We start from the raw sequence: 17,902 nt of genomic DNA on the forward strand, positions 1-17,902 counted from the left end.
TTGTGATTTAGGGTTTTAGGTTATGATTTACGATTATATTGTTTACATTTGTGTTGCGAAATTAATATTGTATTTCAAATTTGAAAATAAAATTCGCGTTGCGAAAATAAACGCGCTTTGCGAAAATAAACGCGCTTTGCGAATTTGACTTCTGTATTGCGATTTACATAATCGCGTTGCGATTTACATATTATCGTTGCGATTTACCTACTCGCGTTGTGAATTTGAAAAACCGCGTTGCGATTTTGGAACCTGTGTTGTGAAATTAGAGTTCGCTTTACGAATTTGAGATCGCGTTACGAATTTGTTGGTCATTTTCATAAATCTAAAAAAATTTGATTAAAATCGTATATTATAAGACATTTTCGGTCACTAAAATTATTTTCTCTTAAAATAAACCATACAAAAAATCTAAAGAAAAACCGGTCGACCGAACCAATCTCAGCAGTATAATTTGCTTATCATATTCATACCAGGCCCCCAAAAAAAGCAAGAAAATCTGTCAGATTCGTTTCTTTGTTTGATAGGTCAGAGAGAGAGAGAGAGAGAGAGAGAGAGAGGCCATTGAAATCTGTCATATTTTCGCAGTTTCTCCCTTGGTTAAAGGAATTCAAATTCCTGTTGAGAAAAAGGAGCAAGAAATTTCCATATTTATATTACACAAACAAAAGATAAAGGAATTCGAGTTCCTCAGAGAAAGAAAAGGGAAAAAAAGCAATGGATTTGGATCAGTGGATAGCGAAAGCTAAAGAAGGGCAGCACCTTTCGGAAGACGAGCTTCAACTTCTTTGCGAATACGTACCTCCTTTCTCTCTCCCTCTCTGTTTAGGGCTTTTATTTTGTGTTGGGGGGATTGGGGTTTGTGTGGCTTCTTTTCGTGATTCAGAAATTAGGAGAAATTAAAATTAAAAAATGGATGTTTCATGTGTTGGAATTAAGTTGAGGATTTTTTAAACGAGTCAAGAATTGCAAGAAAATGCCAATTTCACGTTTGTTATTGAAACTCATGCCATATTAAAATCTTAAATTGTTTAATTTCTTTAGTATCAGCTGTTCGCATTGCTTCTAAAAAAATTTCGGATAACTGAGTTATTATTAATTTATTATTATTAACTTTTTTTGCTGTTACTGTTTTCTTTTATGAAAACAAAGCTTGACCTGAATAACTGGCATCCTCGGGGAATCTTGGATTTTAATTGGTTGAAGACTTGTACGAGTTGACAGTATTTAGTCTTTATGTTATTCATTGTAGTAATGTAATTTGATCATTGCTATATCATCAACTTGCAACTTTTGTTTTCTTTTAAGTTTTTTATTGTGTGTGATTTAACGAATACTGCTTTACTTACAAAACATTACAGGTAAAAGAAATCCTCATCGAGGAGTCGAATGTGCAGCCTGTCCATAGTCCAGTAACCGTCTGTGGTGATATTCATGGCCAGTTTCATGATCTGATGAAACTTTTTCAGACAGGAGGTTACGTGCCGGATACAAATTACATTTTTATGGTATATTGTCAACCTCATTTCATGTGATGGAAATTATTGTGGAAATTCTTTGTGACGTCGAATGTACAACTAATGGGTGTTAAACCTTCCTATTCCTTTGGACAGGGAGATTTTGTTGATCGAGGTTATAATAGTCTTGAAGTTTTCACTGTTCTTCTGCTTCTTAAGGCAAGGTATGCCTTCTGGATACACACTTGAGTATAATCTTTCTTGGGGGTTTATCTACTGTTTTCAATCATATAATTTGGTGCATTATTTCTCTGATTTTGATTTGTTCTCAGTTCGCTGTGTATTCAGTGGCTAAATTCTGAGACCCCTTATGTATAATGTAACCCCAAGTTGAGGTGTATCTAACTATTATTGTCAATGCTCATTCTGATTTGCTTTGAAATTACTATTATTTTCCTACTTGTGGCCAAAATGTTCTTATGGAATTACTATGGTGATTTGGCAGCAAGATAGTAGGATATATTGTCTAGAATATCCTATTTATATTTAGAAAACACAAAATACAGAATTCAATATTTAAGAATTGGTCTTCTGCTGTTGTTTTTTCTATGCATTTGATAAGGAAATTATTTTTCTGGTCCTATTTTTAGTTGGTTAGGTTATCCAATGCTTTTTCTTATTTGAAATTAGAGGTAACATTAATTTTTGAACGTTTTCTGAATCCTAATTCCTAGGTATCCAGCTAATATCACTCTCTTGCGGGGGAATCATGAGAGCAGGCAGCTAACTCAAGTATGTTTTCGGATTATACTGGAAAGGAATATGATTGCAAAGACCTTATAGAATGATTGCAAAGACCTTATAGAATGTGTGCAAGTGCTTTTGTGTGACTTTAAGTGTGTCTCACTGATATATCTATTCCTTTTTATTTTTGGTTCTTTGAGGTCTGTTTTTCTTTGCCCCCCTCTTTCTGCTGAAAGGTTTGGATGCCTTTCTAAGGACACATTAATGAAAACATAAGGTTGGATTTTGAAATTAACATACTGAATCCAAGGACTGACATTTTTAATGTGTATACATTATTAGGTTTATGGTTTCTATGATGAGTGCCAGAGGAAGTATGGAAATGCTAATGCATGGCGTTATTGCACTGATGTTTTTGACTATCTTACACTTTCTGCAATTATAAATGGGACAGTAAGCATTCTCTCTGTAAACCATCTATAGCTAAGAACCTTACTTAGACATCTTTAATAGGTCTAATATTTTCTATTTTGCAGGTTCTATGTGTACATGGTGGCCTTTCTCCTGATATACGTTCAGTTGATCAGGTATTTTCTTTGTTTTTGGTTGACTGGTTTTTTATTTGCAGTAATACTAAAATTTACTTATGTTCGCTTGTGCTTGTCATGGGTTGTATTTGTAGAGCATTTTCCTGTAAGCCAGATGTTTATTTTGATCATAACTTGTGTATTTGAAGTTCAGGATGGCTTTCTTGTAGCAAAGAAGGAACGGTTTTGTAGTAAACTGATCTTATACTTCATTAGGGATCAAATCTAAACACAGCATGTATGGTGCCTTATTTCCTATTTTTTCTTTGAGGGAACTGGGGAAGGCAAATTTATAGTCAACGGAAGGGTAATTTCTTAAGAAATAATAGGAAGGTTATAGTTCTTAGGTTTGGATGGGTTTCCCCTTTGGCTTCATATGTTTATCAGGCAAGATTTTTGGCTTCTGACCTTTTATATGTTTCTGCAACATTATGCAAAAACTAGGTTCGATCATAAATTGTATTTTATTTGGTTTCTTTCTGCTGAAGAAGTAACTGGCTCTTTGGTCGATAACCATCGTTTCACTTTGGTGCTATTTTATATAATAAGTACTAATTTCTATTTATATTAACTTTTAGCTTGGGGATAGGGAAAGGGTTGTAGACTTGTAGTAGCTGGGACTAAAAACTTCATATCTGCTAGATGTCACTTAAGGATAATTACTTGAACCAACCGAGTTAAGCTCCATTTTATACTCTCTTTATTTTATTATATCGTGATTGATGCATTTTTTATTTCTCTGCTTTTATGACAGATGAGGGTAATTGAGCGGAACTCTGAAATTCCTCACGAAGGCCCATTCTGTGATCTCATGTGGAGTGATCCTGAAGATATTGAAACATGGGCAGTCAGTCCACGCGGAGCGGGATGGCTATTCGGGTCCAGGGTCACATCGGAGGTAACCGATCTCTTCTCGATCTACACTAATGCTGAAATTATAATTTTAATCTCTTAATGTGTTGCAGTTCAACCACATAAATAATATCGAACTTGTTTGCCGAGCTCACCAACTTGTGCAAGAAGGTCTCAAGTATATGTTTGAAGATAAAGGCCTAGTAACTGTGAGACACCAAACTTTCAGCTTAGATCTTTTTAGCTTAATGGTATCAAGAAGATAATGGAGTTTCTTGATTATTGAATTTTGCAGGTGTGGTCTGCACCAAATTATTGTTACCGTTGTGGGAATGTAGCTTCTATATTGAGTTTCAATGAGAATATGGTAAGAATCTATTTCTTTTTCTCGTTTTTCGCTTTCTCTTATTTATTTTTGTAGGTGTGTGCAGTCTTCTTTTTATCAAATCTAACTGGCTGATTGGATTAGTTTAACCGAAACCTGGTAGGCTGTTTGGTCCTGTGTATTAATCGTGTAACACCCCAACCCGTATCCGACCTGAATACAAGTCCGAGATGTCACATTAACTTTTAAAAACGATATTCTTACAAAATATCAAAATATTTGAACTCATTTTAAGAAAATACGATCATATATTGTTGAATTGTGTTTGTTATAAAATTTTGAGGCAAAAACATATTTATGAACAGTAGAATACGATATGAACAGTACCGTGAATAGTAATGAACAGTACACTGCTACATTACTTTCGTAAAACATGTATAAAACTCATAAAATTTAAAACGTTCATCATTATACATTTACCATTTACATATATACGTTTAAAACATTTCAAAACTTGATCAGAGCATATATAATACACATCTTTTTAATTTATTATATGCCAACTAAATTTTTTCTAACAAAATACATGTAATTTGATCTACATTTTTGATCTGATCTTCGGTAAGGAGAACTGACTTGTCTTGTTCCAATTTACTTCTCTTTTCGCTTTCCAAACCTACGTGTGAAACAATCACGCTAAGTCGATGACTTAGTGAGTCATATAAAACATATAAAATAACCATATATCATTTCATATAAACAAAAACATACATATGCAAATACTATCATATCATATAAAAACATATCTCTCATTGTATAACCAATGCACACATATACATTTATCATAAACATATTTATCAGTAATCATCCTATTATCACTAATTCTTTTTTATTATATAAGCATGTGTTGAACATTTTCATATACATCATGGAACACATATATCATTTCATAACAAAACACACATAATATCGTATAATTCATATAATGCATTTTGTATCATAAAAACAAACATATACATCATATATATTGTATTTGATATTATCTCTTTATTAGCTCATGGTACACTGGTGAGAATAGAAGGTATGTGAGTACATTGAGGTTATACACTATTATGTTGTCACCACAACTCGTATAAATGTCCCGAAGGACCTATCCAGATGTCATAAAGAACTTCGGCAACTGTCCATAGGTCCCGAAGAACCTAGGTAAACTATCCATATGTTCCTTAGAACATAGGTATATTGTCCATATGTCCCGAAAGACATAGGTAATTTTGTCCATATGTTCCGTAGAATATAGGTAAATCCTCGACTCTTGGTATGCCAACTATACCACTAGCTCTCATATTATATAACATGGACATTATCATTTGTAACATTTCATATCACTTATTCTTTCTCTTCTGTCACATATTACATGTATGTGTAAACATATATCTCATATACATATAACTCATAACTCTTTAATTTCATATCATGTAATACCCTTACAGAGTATTATATCTTCTTATCATGTATTTCATGTCACATGTTCTTGCTTTCATATAATCACATAGCTCATGTCAATTAGTCATTTATGTTCACATATCACATTCATATCACATAGTCACATTTCATATAACACTGATATTACATATTCCTATAATTACTTATATCAATATCACATATATCACAAGTGCATGTATTCACGTAGATCGCTTCATATGCTTATATTATTTCTCATTTGTTCATGTAAACTTATATGTCATATCATGTAATCTATATCACATGTTGCATATAATAACATATTTTACTTTTATGTAATTCATGTCACTTTTCATATGATTTCATATTCATATGTCATATAGCTAGTATCACTTTGCATGGTTTCACATAACTATATATATCATATTTTGTTCACATATATTTCCCATATATATACATCACATATTCATATCACCTCATTCTTTCACATAGCTCTTTATCACATTTCATGTAATCACATATTTCTTCTCTCCTATTTATTCTCAAATATTCACATATACATATCGTTTCATTATTCTTATTATTATTCTTATCATCACCATTAATCCCTTTTTCTTACCATATTCATATAGGCTTACGGTTTATCACCTATCAATAGTATATGTTCATATAATTCCCTTTTATCTTATCAGTAAGTACTACTTATTTTATCTCATCTTTCCATTTATTTACATAAGCCACATAGCATTTACAAGAACATATCCACTCATATAATCAAGCATACATACATATCCCCAACGTTGTGGTAACTACAGAGGTATTAAACTACTCGGCCATACCATGAAGCTATGAGAAAGGGTGATAGAGGCTAGGTTGAGACAAGTTACTAGGATTTCGGAAAACCAATTTGGCTTTATGCCAGTCAGGTTTACTACGGAGGCGATTCATCTACTTCGACGGCTTATGGAGAAATATAGGGAAAAAATAGAGATCTTCACATGGCGTTCATTGACCTTGAGAAGGCGTATGATAGCGTTCCTCGAGATACGATCTGGAAGACCTTGGAAACGAGACGGATCCCAACTGGTTATATCCGGGCGATTCGTGATATGTACTGTAGATCTACTACATACGTCAGGACTATAGTTGGCGATACCAAGGCATTCTTAGTGGAAATCGGACTCCACCAGGGGTCGGCTCTTAGCCCTTACATCTTCGCCTTGATTATGGACGACATCTATTGTGCAACACCAGACAGTGTTCCATGGAGTATGCTTTTCGTTGACGACATTGTCCTACTTGCTTAAACAAAAACTGAGCTGAATAGTAAACTTGCTACCTGGAAGACTGCTCTGGAAGAAAAATGTCTAAGGATCAATATTGGAAAGACAGTATTTATGTTCAAACTTTAGTGGGAACCAAAACGATGAAGATGTAAAAGTATGCATAGAAGGACACGTTCTCCCATCAAATGATTGTTTCAAGTACCTAGGGTCCATGATACATAAAGATAGGGGTGTGGATGATGACGTTACACACCGTATAAAGGCGGAATGGCTAAAGTGGAGGGTTGTTACTGGAGTTTTGTGAGACAAGAATGTACCTCAAAAACTTAAGGGAAAATTTTATAGAATGGAAATAAGACCAGCGCTGATGTATGGATCAGAATGTTTGGCAATCAAGAAGGATCATGTAAGGAGGATGGAGGCCGTAGAAATGAGAATGCTTCGATGGGCATGTGGTAGGACTCTGTGAGACATGACACTAAACTCTGCTATTAGGATGTCCTTGGAGGTGGTGCCTGTATCCGAAAAATTGAGGGAGGGAAGACTACGGTGGTTTGAGCATGTCCTTAGGCGACAACCGTCGGATGCAGTCAGGAGGGTAGAGTCGATTACAGTCGACGGTGCCAGAAAGAGAAGACGACTAAGGCGGAAGTAGGAAGACTGCTTGAGATCTGATTTGAAGGATTTAGCCCTTACCGAAGACATGACCTTTGGTAGGAAAGTATAGAGACTTAAGACCAGAGTAGCAGAGTAGTGCGGGTCACATCCATTGGGTGTATCATCTCTGTCTTCTTTAAATGCCTTTGTAGTAATTTTCATGATTTCTACTTTTTATACGTTTATGTCATTGGAATTTATGAAGGCTTAGAACTAGGGTAGTAGAGTATTGTTGCTTTAGTTTAGGTTTTAACCCATTTGACTTTATTCATTCTCATAGCTTGCTATCGTTGACTTCTGTGTATCATTTTCTTCATGTTTCCTCTTTTTAAATTTAGGCGGGTCTTAGATTTCTGTCTATATGCAGATATTTTTACGCAGGGATTTATTTGCAGGGATTACTTCTCATTACAGACGCGCATATGAAGACTGCATATGAAGACTATTCAACTATGTATTTATTTATTTACTTATACATGCATTGCATTTTATCTTTATTTTTAATTTTCTGACTGTCGGAGATCTTCCACGGAAATTGCTCTCAACCTGGCGTTGGGGGCAGCCTACTACCCTACCTCCCTCTTATCCCATTGCATATGAGAATAGGGTTTTGTTGTTGTTATGTAAGCGCGTGCACGCGCACATACATATATATCACACAACATATAGAACATGTTAAACATATTACATATACATATAATCATGTAATTCATGTCATATATAATAACATTTTAAGAGTTACTTCTTACGATAGTAACTCCGTCATTGACTCATCACAAGCCAATGTTTATTCGCTAACATAAGTACAAATTAAATTGCACTCACCTTAGCCTTGTTTTGATTCGATCCTAATTCTTTGATTGTTCTGGAACTTGTTTAGGCTCAATATCTACATAAATATAACATTTCAAAATAATTATCAGAAGCCTAAACCTTAAGCTTGATGTAAATAACTTAAGTTGGTTTAATGAACTAAAATTTCATTTTTCCATTAGAGGGGAATCGATACCCCCCAGGGGTATCTGTTCCCTATGCACAATCTGAAATTTTCGTTCAAGCCCAGAAATCACTGTTCATTGCACGAAAATTTACTATTTTCACTTCAATTCTTCATGTTTTATTCACTTTTCTATTCTTAACTCAAATATACATATTTAAACTAATTTCTACTCATTTATCATATCTTAAACCTCAAAATCTTCTCTTTATGAACTTCAAAAATCATACCAAATATTCAACATGTTTTAAATTTAATTCAAACACTTAATACTTCTTAATTAAGCTGATGACAAGTCAAATATAACTTCAAATTCAACTTATCAACTCTATTTCAAGATTTCACTCAAGAATTCAAAATCTTTAATATCTTCTAACTCCTTTATCTTTTGATTTTAAGATAATTTAAGCTTTCCTTAAGCTTAGTTATCATCTAATGATCAAAACTCAACTTAAATTTCAGCTAATAATCAACAACAACTAAATCTCACCTTTGCTTGAGCTTTCACGTGGAGAAAAGAAGAAGAAGATGAAGATGGAAGATAGAAGAGTAATCTGGAAACTTAATTTTCCAAAATGTATGCTCCACATGGGTATTATAATACTCATTAATTATTATTTTATTATTTCCTTTGTTCAATTACTCATTTGCCTTTTGACTCCTTTAATATTTACTAACAACTTTCAGGAAATATCTCTACATAAATCATTAAAAATTTTAACAATTATATTTTTGAAATTTTACAATTTAATCACTAACCCGTATTTTAGGATGTTACAAATCGAGTGAGATGCTAAACCAGCATAGAACTGGTTTAACCGGCAAAAATACATGATCTTTCATGATGCTTACTGTTTTTAGCACCCCGTTTCAGGAGAGAAAAGTTAAGTACTTCACTGAAACAGAGGAGAATAATCAGATGAGAGGACCGAGGACCGGAGTCCCGTATTTCTTGTAATCGAAGGCAGAGATACATACAGCAGTAGCTGTAATATTATCCAAGCATTTGATTATTGAAAGAAGGAAAGCGTCGTTTACATAAAACGATTTCGTCTTCGTCCTTCGATTTCATTTTCGCTTTTTGGTTTCTTTTTAATAGATGCTGCCTGCTGCTGCTCCTTGGTGTTAGTTTGGCATGTAGGTGTTTCATCTTGTGTATATTGCTTCATCTGTTCTCTAATTCTAAAATTTGGTCGTTGTTTCCTTTTCATGTTTTTCTTTTCATTTTATTTACCCTATATTGGGGTTAAAGGAAAAAGTGCAATTTAGTAAATAACTTAGTAATTTAATCCTAAATTGTTTGATGTAGGAACAAATAAACAAGATTTGATGTATGAATCGAAGTTTACTGTTTTTTTTATATATAATTGAGGCTTAATTTGATAAATATTATTCATTAATTTTAGGGTAAAAGTATTTTATGAAAATAAATTATTTTAAAATGCTTTTTAAAATGCATGCAAATTATATTATCAAGCTTTGGTAATTGAATACTAATTTTAAATCTATGAAAGTTAAATTATTAATCTTTTATTTCTATGAAAATAAATTCTTTTAAACGCATATTTGGGTTTTTTTATAAGGAAAAAAATGTCAAGGGCCAGGGCTTTGTTTTTTATGGTTTAAAATAGAGTTAATCGCATCATATTGTCCCCTAACTATAATATCCATTTTAAGTTAGTCCTTAAACTTTTAAATATTCTGATTTTACTGCCAAATTATGACTCATTCTAAGTTAGTCCGTAAACTTTTGAACATTCTAATTTCATCGTTAAACTATGATCCTCTTTTTGAATTGGTCCCCAAACTTTTTGAATATGCCAATTTCATCTCCAAACTCTTCCAAAAAAATGTAATTAGTTTCAATCATGGTTGAACCTAAATTTTTGTTTTTTTTGAAAATAATATAACTTGGCCTAAAGATTTTATTAACAAGGGATGTGACTAGTATGTACATATAGTTTGGGATGAAATTGGAATGTTTAAAAAGTTTGGGGATTAATTTAGAATAAAGGTCATAGTTTGGGGATGAAATTGAAATATTCAAAATGTTTGAGGATTGATTTAGAATAAATAGTCATAGTTTAGGGATAAAATTGAAATATTTAAAAATTTAGGGACCAATTCAAAATAAGGGTTATACTTTGAGAACATATGATGCAATAAACTCTTTAAAAAATAAAAAAGAAAAAACTATCCAATCAAATATTCACTTTTTATTTGCGTTTATACTTTGAAAAATTATTATTTTTTTCTGTTAAGTGGCTATAAATTTATAGATTATTCTTATCCTCGAGTAGATTAATGATGGAGGCATATTAGAAACACGACAAACATTCCTAATTAATATTTAAAAAGAAAACATTATGATAATCAAATGGATTAATATAATACCTTATGCGTTATCACCTGGAGTAAGTCAATGGTCTAAAATGATATAGATTGATAATTTTAGGTATCAAATGATAAATTTTTTATTTTAGATACCAAAAGTGATAACAAATATAATTTTGGGATAAAATGAACATTTCAACTCTTTCAAATTTATGAAATAACAAAACAAGTACTTAATTAAAGAATATGTTAAATTATAGTTTAAAAGCATAATTTTAAGAAATATTCTTAATTAATGTTTAAAACAATAATCTTTAAAAATAAATTCATGTACAAATATTCTTAATTAATATTACTATGGAGGCGATTTAAAATCTGACGAATATTCTTAATTAATATTTAAAAAATATTATGTACAAATCAAAAGAATTTAGTAATTAAATGATGATTATTATCTTTGGAGATCTTGAGTTGAAGCATCAGCGAGTGCACGTTCATTGTTAAATAAATAAATTTTTAGAACATATACTACCACTTATAATCATCTAGATTAATCCAAAAAATAAAAAATAAAAATTTATAACATTTACTTGAGGAATAAAAAGTTATATCCATTTCCCTCAATTGTCTAACACTTTATGATATGTTGATATATCAATCCAATGAAAAAAAACAATTATTCAATCAAAATTCTAACTTTTATCTTCAAAAACATTAAATATTTTTTTTATTTCCGTCGAGTGCTAACAATATTATTATTATTTTAATTATTAAATATGGATCTAGATTCGAAATCAGATAAATGTTTTTATCAATATTTAAAAATTTGAAATTAGAATATATCATAATCTTTTAAGGAATTAAAAAGTAAATTACATTATCAATTAGTGATTACGGCATTTTTGTATCACGTAAAATATTTTTCGAAAAATGTTCTTTATTTTCTAGTGTTTTATTGGAGGAAAACTAGTCGATCAATGTAAAATATTTTTCTGGTCAACAGAATTTTCTTTGCATTTGGAAAATTACTTACATATTAATTTTTCATAAGTCGTTTTCTGAACTTTTTACTTCAAAGAATAAATTCTCAAATTGATTTTATTTTATGTATTTAATATTAAATAATATTTTAATATCATTTTAATAAAATTATTAATTATTAAAATATATTTAATAATTTTTTTAATATTATAATAATATACTTAAATTATATTATAATAATATAAGATACTATATTTTTATTTTTAATATTATATAATAAATTAATAAATTTTATATTATTTATTAACTTAATAAAAATAATACTATTAAATTATTAATAACAAATAATATTATTAATGTATTTAATATTAATATAATAATATAATAATATTTTAATAAATATATTTAAAATATACTAACTAATAATTTTCAAAATATAATTTATAATATTCTTGTTTTAATAGAATGTATTAATCTTAACATTTTTATTTATAAAATTATTAAAATAATACTTTAATAATAATAATAATGAATAAATTATTCTAATATTTCAATAATGATAAGAATAAGTTTTTATGATAAATAATATAATTTATTGTATTAAATATTTGTAATAAATATTTTTTTTAAATTTTATCCACTAGTGGAAATTTCTTTACGCAACATTTTTCAAACATCGTAAAATATTTTCTAAAAACTATTTTCTAGAAAATGTAATTCATTTTAAGGAAAACATTTTCTACAAAATGTTTTCAGTGAAAACAAACGAACCCTTAGTTTAAGTAAAATTGCTATAATGATATGTTAAAAATATCATACAAAGTGCAAAAAAAAATTAAATAGGATGTTTGTTATAATATTCATTAGAAATTATTTGAATCATGTGTCACTTCTGAAAGACACCTAGATTATATGTCAACTTCTAGAATGTTATTAATTATCTCTGCTATCGTGTATGCATAAAGTATGAAGAATATATCTTGTAATTTATATGACTTTCAGAAGTTTTCGTGTATTTCAAACGACTTTAAAAAATCCTCGTACAATAATACTATAACAAACACCTTATTTTCACTTCATATGACCATAAGAAATCCAAAAAAAAATCACTCTTAGTTTAATGGGATAATTTTTTTTTATTTTTTTTTAAATAAAATTAAAGATATAAAATTGAGTTCAAGTCAGGCTTGAGTTAAATTTTATATTGGGTGGAGAGTGAAAAACCTATGACTCAACTTTATAGAGGGGATAATAGTATATTTTTCAATATAAATTTATGGATAATTGCTACAATATTTAATATCTATATAGTTTTTTTAATTTGATCCTTATTTTACATCAGATCAAGTTAGATCAAGTTTATACTCTAAAAATTCGAATTAAATCAATTTCAGATAAAGAAAATATGTTCTTCATATAGGATCAGATAAATGTATATATTTTTTGGGTCAAATCAAATTCGGGTCGGACATAACTTAATCCAACCCGACCCATTATCATCTCTACTAAGGTTATTTAATGACAGTGGCAGGTACACTAAGCTCCCATAGGGCCAAGTGTAGGGATGGACATTTAAACCCGACCCGATCGAGTCGATTTTTTATAAAAAATTTCAGGTTCAGGTCGGGTTTTTTTTATGTGGTGTTTGGGTCGGGTTGGGTTCGGGTTTAGGGTGAAAAAATCCGACCCGAAAAAATATAATTTTACCCTATATATTTAGGGATAATTACAATAATACCCCTCACTCTATATATTTTTTCAATTAAGCCACTGTTTTTATTAAATAAAAATAATTTTTTTATTATTTCGGGTCGGGTCGGGTTTCTATGTCATATATTCGGGTCGGTCGGGTGAAAACTTGTTTTGGTCGGGTCGGGTCTCGGGTGGAGACTCTCTTGCTCTCGGGTCGGGTCGGGTGGACCAAAAACCCGACCCATGCCCATCCCTAGCCAAGTGCATCCCATTATTTTAGAAAAATTGTTAAATTTAGTTAGAAAAAAAAAACATTTTGTTTACCCGTTATTTTAAAAAAATTAAAAATTTAAATTTCATTTTTAAATTTATGGTTTCGCCGCTGTTTAATAGGTTGATATTTTTTCTTTTTATTTTTCATCCCACCTTTCGAAGCAGATCTACAGTGCTTAGCTGGTACACTGGTTTTAATATGTTTCATAAATATTATAAATTTAGGTGTTAATTAACACATGAATTATTAATTAAATTTAGGTACTATAAATTTGGGGGTGGCATGTACACTTTCACCCCAAATTTATAAGTGATTTTAATAATCAGCGTTCTAGATTTAATTAATTTTTTAATATATAATAAAGATTAAAGATAGCTATATTTAATGAACAAACAATTTATATAAATTTATCCAAAATTTAAGAGAGAGATATGATTTGAACGAAAATTACATTTGTAAGTATTATGGCGACTCAAGATCAGGGTAGTCGAGTAGGGCGAGTCACATTCATTGGATGTATCATCTTAGTCTTCTTTTATTGTCTTTGTAGTAATTTCATTAATTGTACTTTTTATACGTTTCTAGCATTGGAATTTATGAAGGCCTAGAACTAAGGTAGCGGAGTAGTGTTCCCTTAGTTTAGGTTCTAACCCATTTGACTTTATCCCTTCTCGAAGCCTGCTATCGTTGAATTCTGTGTATACTGCTCATCATGTTTCATCTTTATATTTTTGGTCGGGTCTTATGTTTCTGTCTATATGCAGATATTTTTATGCAGGGGTTTATTTGCAGGGATTACTTCTCATTACAAACGTGCATATGATGACTGCATATGAAGATTGTTCAACTACGTATTTTATTTATTTATTTAAGCATGCATTATATTTTATCTTTATTATTAATTTTTTGAATGGCCGGAGGTCTTCCACGGAAGCTGCTCTCAACCTGGCGTTAGTGGACAGCTTACTACCCTATCTCCCCCTTATCCCATTGCATATGAGAATACGGTTTTGTTGTTGTTGTTGTTGTTGTGTCGTAAACTCTATTAACTGAATAGATATTATCTATATTGAATACAAACAAATAAAAATATTATAATTATATAAGATTAAATTATAAAATTTAAAAGTAAATAGGATTTAATTTTAAATTATTTTTTTTAAGAATTATATTAACTAAAAAATTTAAGAAATTTGATATTTGATTGATCTTTTTTGCATTAAAATCAACTGATTTTTTTTTCTGAATTAATCATTGGTATCTGATCTATTGACCGACTAATCTAGATCGGGTACTGCAGAAGCGAGGGTGACCCTCCTAATCCAGTTTGCTCCATTCGCAAATGCCATGATTTGAACCCCTAATCAACTGATTTTTTTAATAGTAAACAAGAATATAACAAACCCATGATTCCTCATATGCAAGCTTAAATTAAACTAGAAACTCAAAAATATAACACATAAAAATAGATTAACGTAATATAAAGTTGGAACATTTATTTCATAATAAGCCAATATAATCAATTTCTTACACTCAACCTATAACAGTAAAGGAATACCAATTAGGTCATAAACGGGGAAAATGTTTTTTCAATTTAGAGAAGGTATCAGAAAGGGCAAAAGTTGGAGCAGTGGTTACAACATCCATTGGAGTAAATCTCTTGTTGATACAAAGGCTTTGCCTGAGGGAAACGAAGTTGGAAGAAAGAGGGAATTGTGAATCTTTAATTGGAGAAAACTTGAGTCGAATTAGGGATAAATTTTAGGGTTTATAGGGGAAACTTTTGAGATTCTTGAATCGATTTCTCTTTCTTATTTGGATTTAAGGCTTGAATCAACTCATAGTCATGGGCTTTGACTGATCAAGAAGAAGAAAAAGAAGGGCTAATGGGAGTTAAATGTCACACGTAAGTAAAAATTAACGGGAGGCAACGATAGAGATTTTACTAAAAACGAACTAAAAGTTTGATGAATGTATTGTAAGTTTCAAAAGTTGATTGATCAAAATGCAAACGCCCTAAAAGTTTAGAGACTATTTATATACTTTACCCTAATAATAATAATAATAATTTAATCAAATTAACGGTTAAAATCGAATAAATTTTTAAATTTCGTATTATCTTCCCAAATTACGAACTGGGAGTCTGGGAACTACGACGATGAAGGCAGACCTAGGTTTACATACGATGAAGAGAATATCCTCCGCAATTCCTGCTTCGATTCTACCTTTCAGTGGTAAACTTTTCCGTTTTCTTTCTCTAAGCTGCCCATTTCGTGTTTCCTTTCCAGTTATTCTACTGCTTCCGATGAATATGTCAAAATGAGTATGTCTAAATCCACACATCTCGAGGCATTGGTCATAGATAAGTGCAAATCGAGATCCCTTGAGCTCTGGGTTTTTTCTATTCCATGATTTCGATGAGACCATTTCCCTCAATTGTGACTTTCAACCATCTGCTTGGAGCACTGTCCAAGATGAAACACTATGCACTTGTTGTTTCCGTGTGTAAACAGATGATGGGCTGTAGTGAATTCCAGCCTGATATCTTTGTAATGACCATTTGGCTCTGTTGTTTGTGCAATTTGAAGAAAGTGGACTTTGGTCTCTCTGTGTTTTCTATGATTATAAAACTTGGTCTTCAGCCTAACCATTATACCACGAATGCTCTGCTTCTTGGACTGATTGATGAGGGTAAGATTGCTGAGGCAAGGGGTTGTTTTGGAAAATATTGAAGAACGGTTATCGATATGATCAATACACTTATGCTATTATTATCAGGGGACTTTGTAACTCAGGGAATAGTCGTCTTGCAGTTGTTTTTGCTGATAAAGATGAATGTAAATGGAAGCTTTTAACCTAATGTGATATGGTATAATACAATTATTGATGGATTTTGTAAAGAGAAACAAATGGATAAGGCTTTGATTATATTTCAAGATATGTTAGATCGGAGAATTGAGCCAAATGTTGTTACTTTTAGTTCGTTAGTTAATGGGTTTTGCAGTGCTGGCCATGGGGATGAATCAAAACGATTATTAGCTGCCATGGTTGACAAGGGGATTTCTCCTAATGTGTATACCTTAAATGCTTTTATTTCTCCTCTTTGCAAGGATGGGAAGATCCAAGAAGCAATATCCCAATTCGATTTAATGACCCAAAGAGGCATAAAGCCTAATGTAGTCACTTATAATATGCTAATCTGTGCCTTATGCAAGTTTGGTGAGTGGAGACTGACCACAAAATTCTTTGAAAATATGATTGGATCTGAAATTTCACCCGATGTTGTAACTTTTCATTCCATGATAGACAGTTTATGCAAGGAGGGGAACTCATCGAAGGCTAGTGAAATTCTGGAACTAATGAATCGTAAAGGTGTGAAACCAGTTGCCTTCGCCTATAATTCTTTGATTCATGGATTTTGTCATTCAGGGAAATGGGAAGAAGCGACAAGTTTGCTAAATAGAATGATGAATGAAAGAGACAATCCTAATGTAGTAACTTTCAATTCTTTTATCAATGCTTTATGTAGGGAAAAGAGAACCGAAGAAGCCAATACCATGTTGGGACTAATGTGTCAAAGAAATGTAAAAGCAGACATCCTCGTCTACAATTCCTTGATTCATGGATTTTGTCATTTAGGGAAATGGGAAGAAGCGACAAGTTTGCTTCATAGAATGATGAATGAAAGAGTCAATCCTGATATAGTAACTTTCAATTCTTTTATCAATGCTTTATGCAGGGAAAAGAGAACCGAAAAAGCCATGACCATGTCGGAACTAATGCGTCAAAGAAATGTAAAACCTGACGTTGTCACCTACAATTCTGAGTTATGGATTTTGTCATTCAGGGAAATGGGAAGAAGCGACAAGTTTGCTCCATAGAATGATGAATGAAAGAGTTGATCCTGATGTTGTGACCTTCAATTCTTTTATCAATGCTTTATGCAGGGGAAAGAGAACCGAAGAAGCCAATTCCATGTTGGAACTGATGTGTCAAAGAAATGTAAAACCAAACGTCGTGACCTACAATTCTTTGATTCACGGATTTTGTCATTTAGGGAAATGGGAAGAAGCGATGAGTTTGCTTGATATGATGATGAATGAAGGAGTCCATCTGGATGTTGTGACCTTCAGTTCATTAATCAATTGTTTATGCAAGGAAAAGAGGACTAAAGAAGCCATTACAATGTTTGAACTAATGATTCAGAGAGATAAAACCCGACATTGTCACCTACAGTTGTTTAATACATGGA

The 17,902-nt window shown here is 31.4% G+C and overlaps 2 protein-coding genes across 2 annotated transcripts; both read left to right on the top strand.

Annotated features, from left to right (window-relative positions):
- The first annotated feature begins 501 nt into the window (after nt 1-501).
- On the top strand, nt 502-13,780 carry LOC120142719 (phytochrome-associated serine/threonine-protein phosphatase-like). Its single transcript, XM_039157232.1, has 11 exons — nt 502-798; nt 1,362-1,508; nt 1,614-1,681; nt 2,192-2,249; nt 2,544-2,654; nt 2,738-2,788; nt 3,543-3,686; nt 3,754-3,849; nt 3,936-4,007; nt 9,244-9,398; nt 13,770-13,780. Exons 1-10 carry the CDS (start codon nt 718-720, stop codon nt 9,325-9,327), a joined length of 912 nt encoding a protein of 303 aa, XP_039013163.1. The 5' UTR covers nt 502-717; the 3' UTR covers nt 9,328-9,398; nt 13,770-13,780.
- A 2,039-nt stretch (nt 13,781-15,819) lies between these two features.
- Nucleotides 15,820-17,613, top strand: LOC120142758 (protein Rf1, mitochondrial-like). The gene has a single exon (XM_039157268.1). The coding sequence runs from the start codon at nt 16,560-16,562 to the stop codon at nt 17,529-17,531; it is 972 nt and encodes a 323-aa protein (XP_039013199.1). The 5' UTR covers nt 15,820-16,559; the 3' UTR covers nt 17,532-17,613.
- Nucleotides 17,614-17,902: the final 289 nt, after the last annotated feature.

The sequence above is a fragment of the Hibiscus syriacus genome, unplaced genomic scaffold (genome assembly GCF_006381635.1).
Source record: "Hibiscus syriacus cultivar Baekdansim isolate YM2019G1 unplaced genomic scaffold, ASM638163v2 tig00110831_pilon, whole genome shotgun sequence".
NCBI classification, from domain to species: domain Eukaryota; kingdom Viridiplantae; phylum Streptophyta; class Magnoliopsida; order Malvales; family Malvaceae; genus Hibiscus; species Hibiscus syriacus.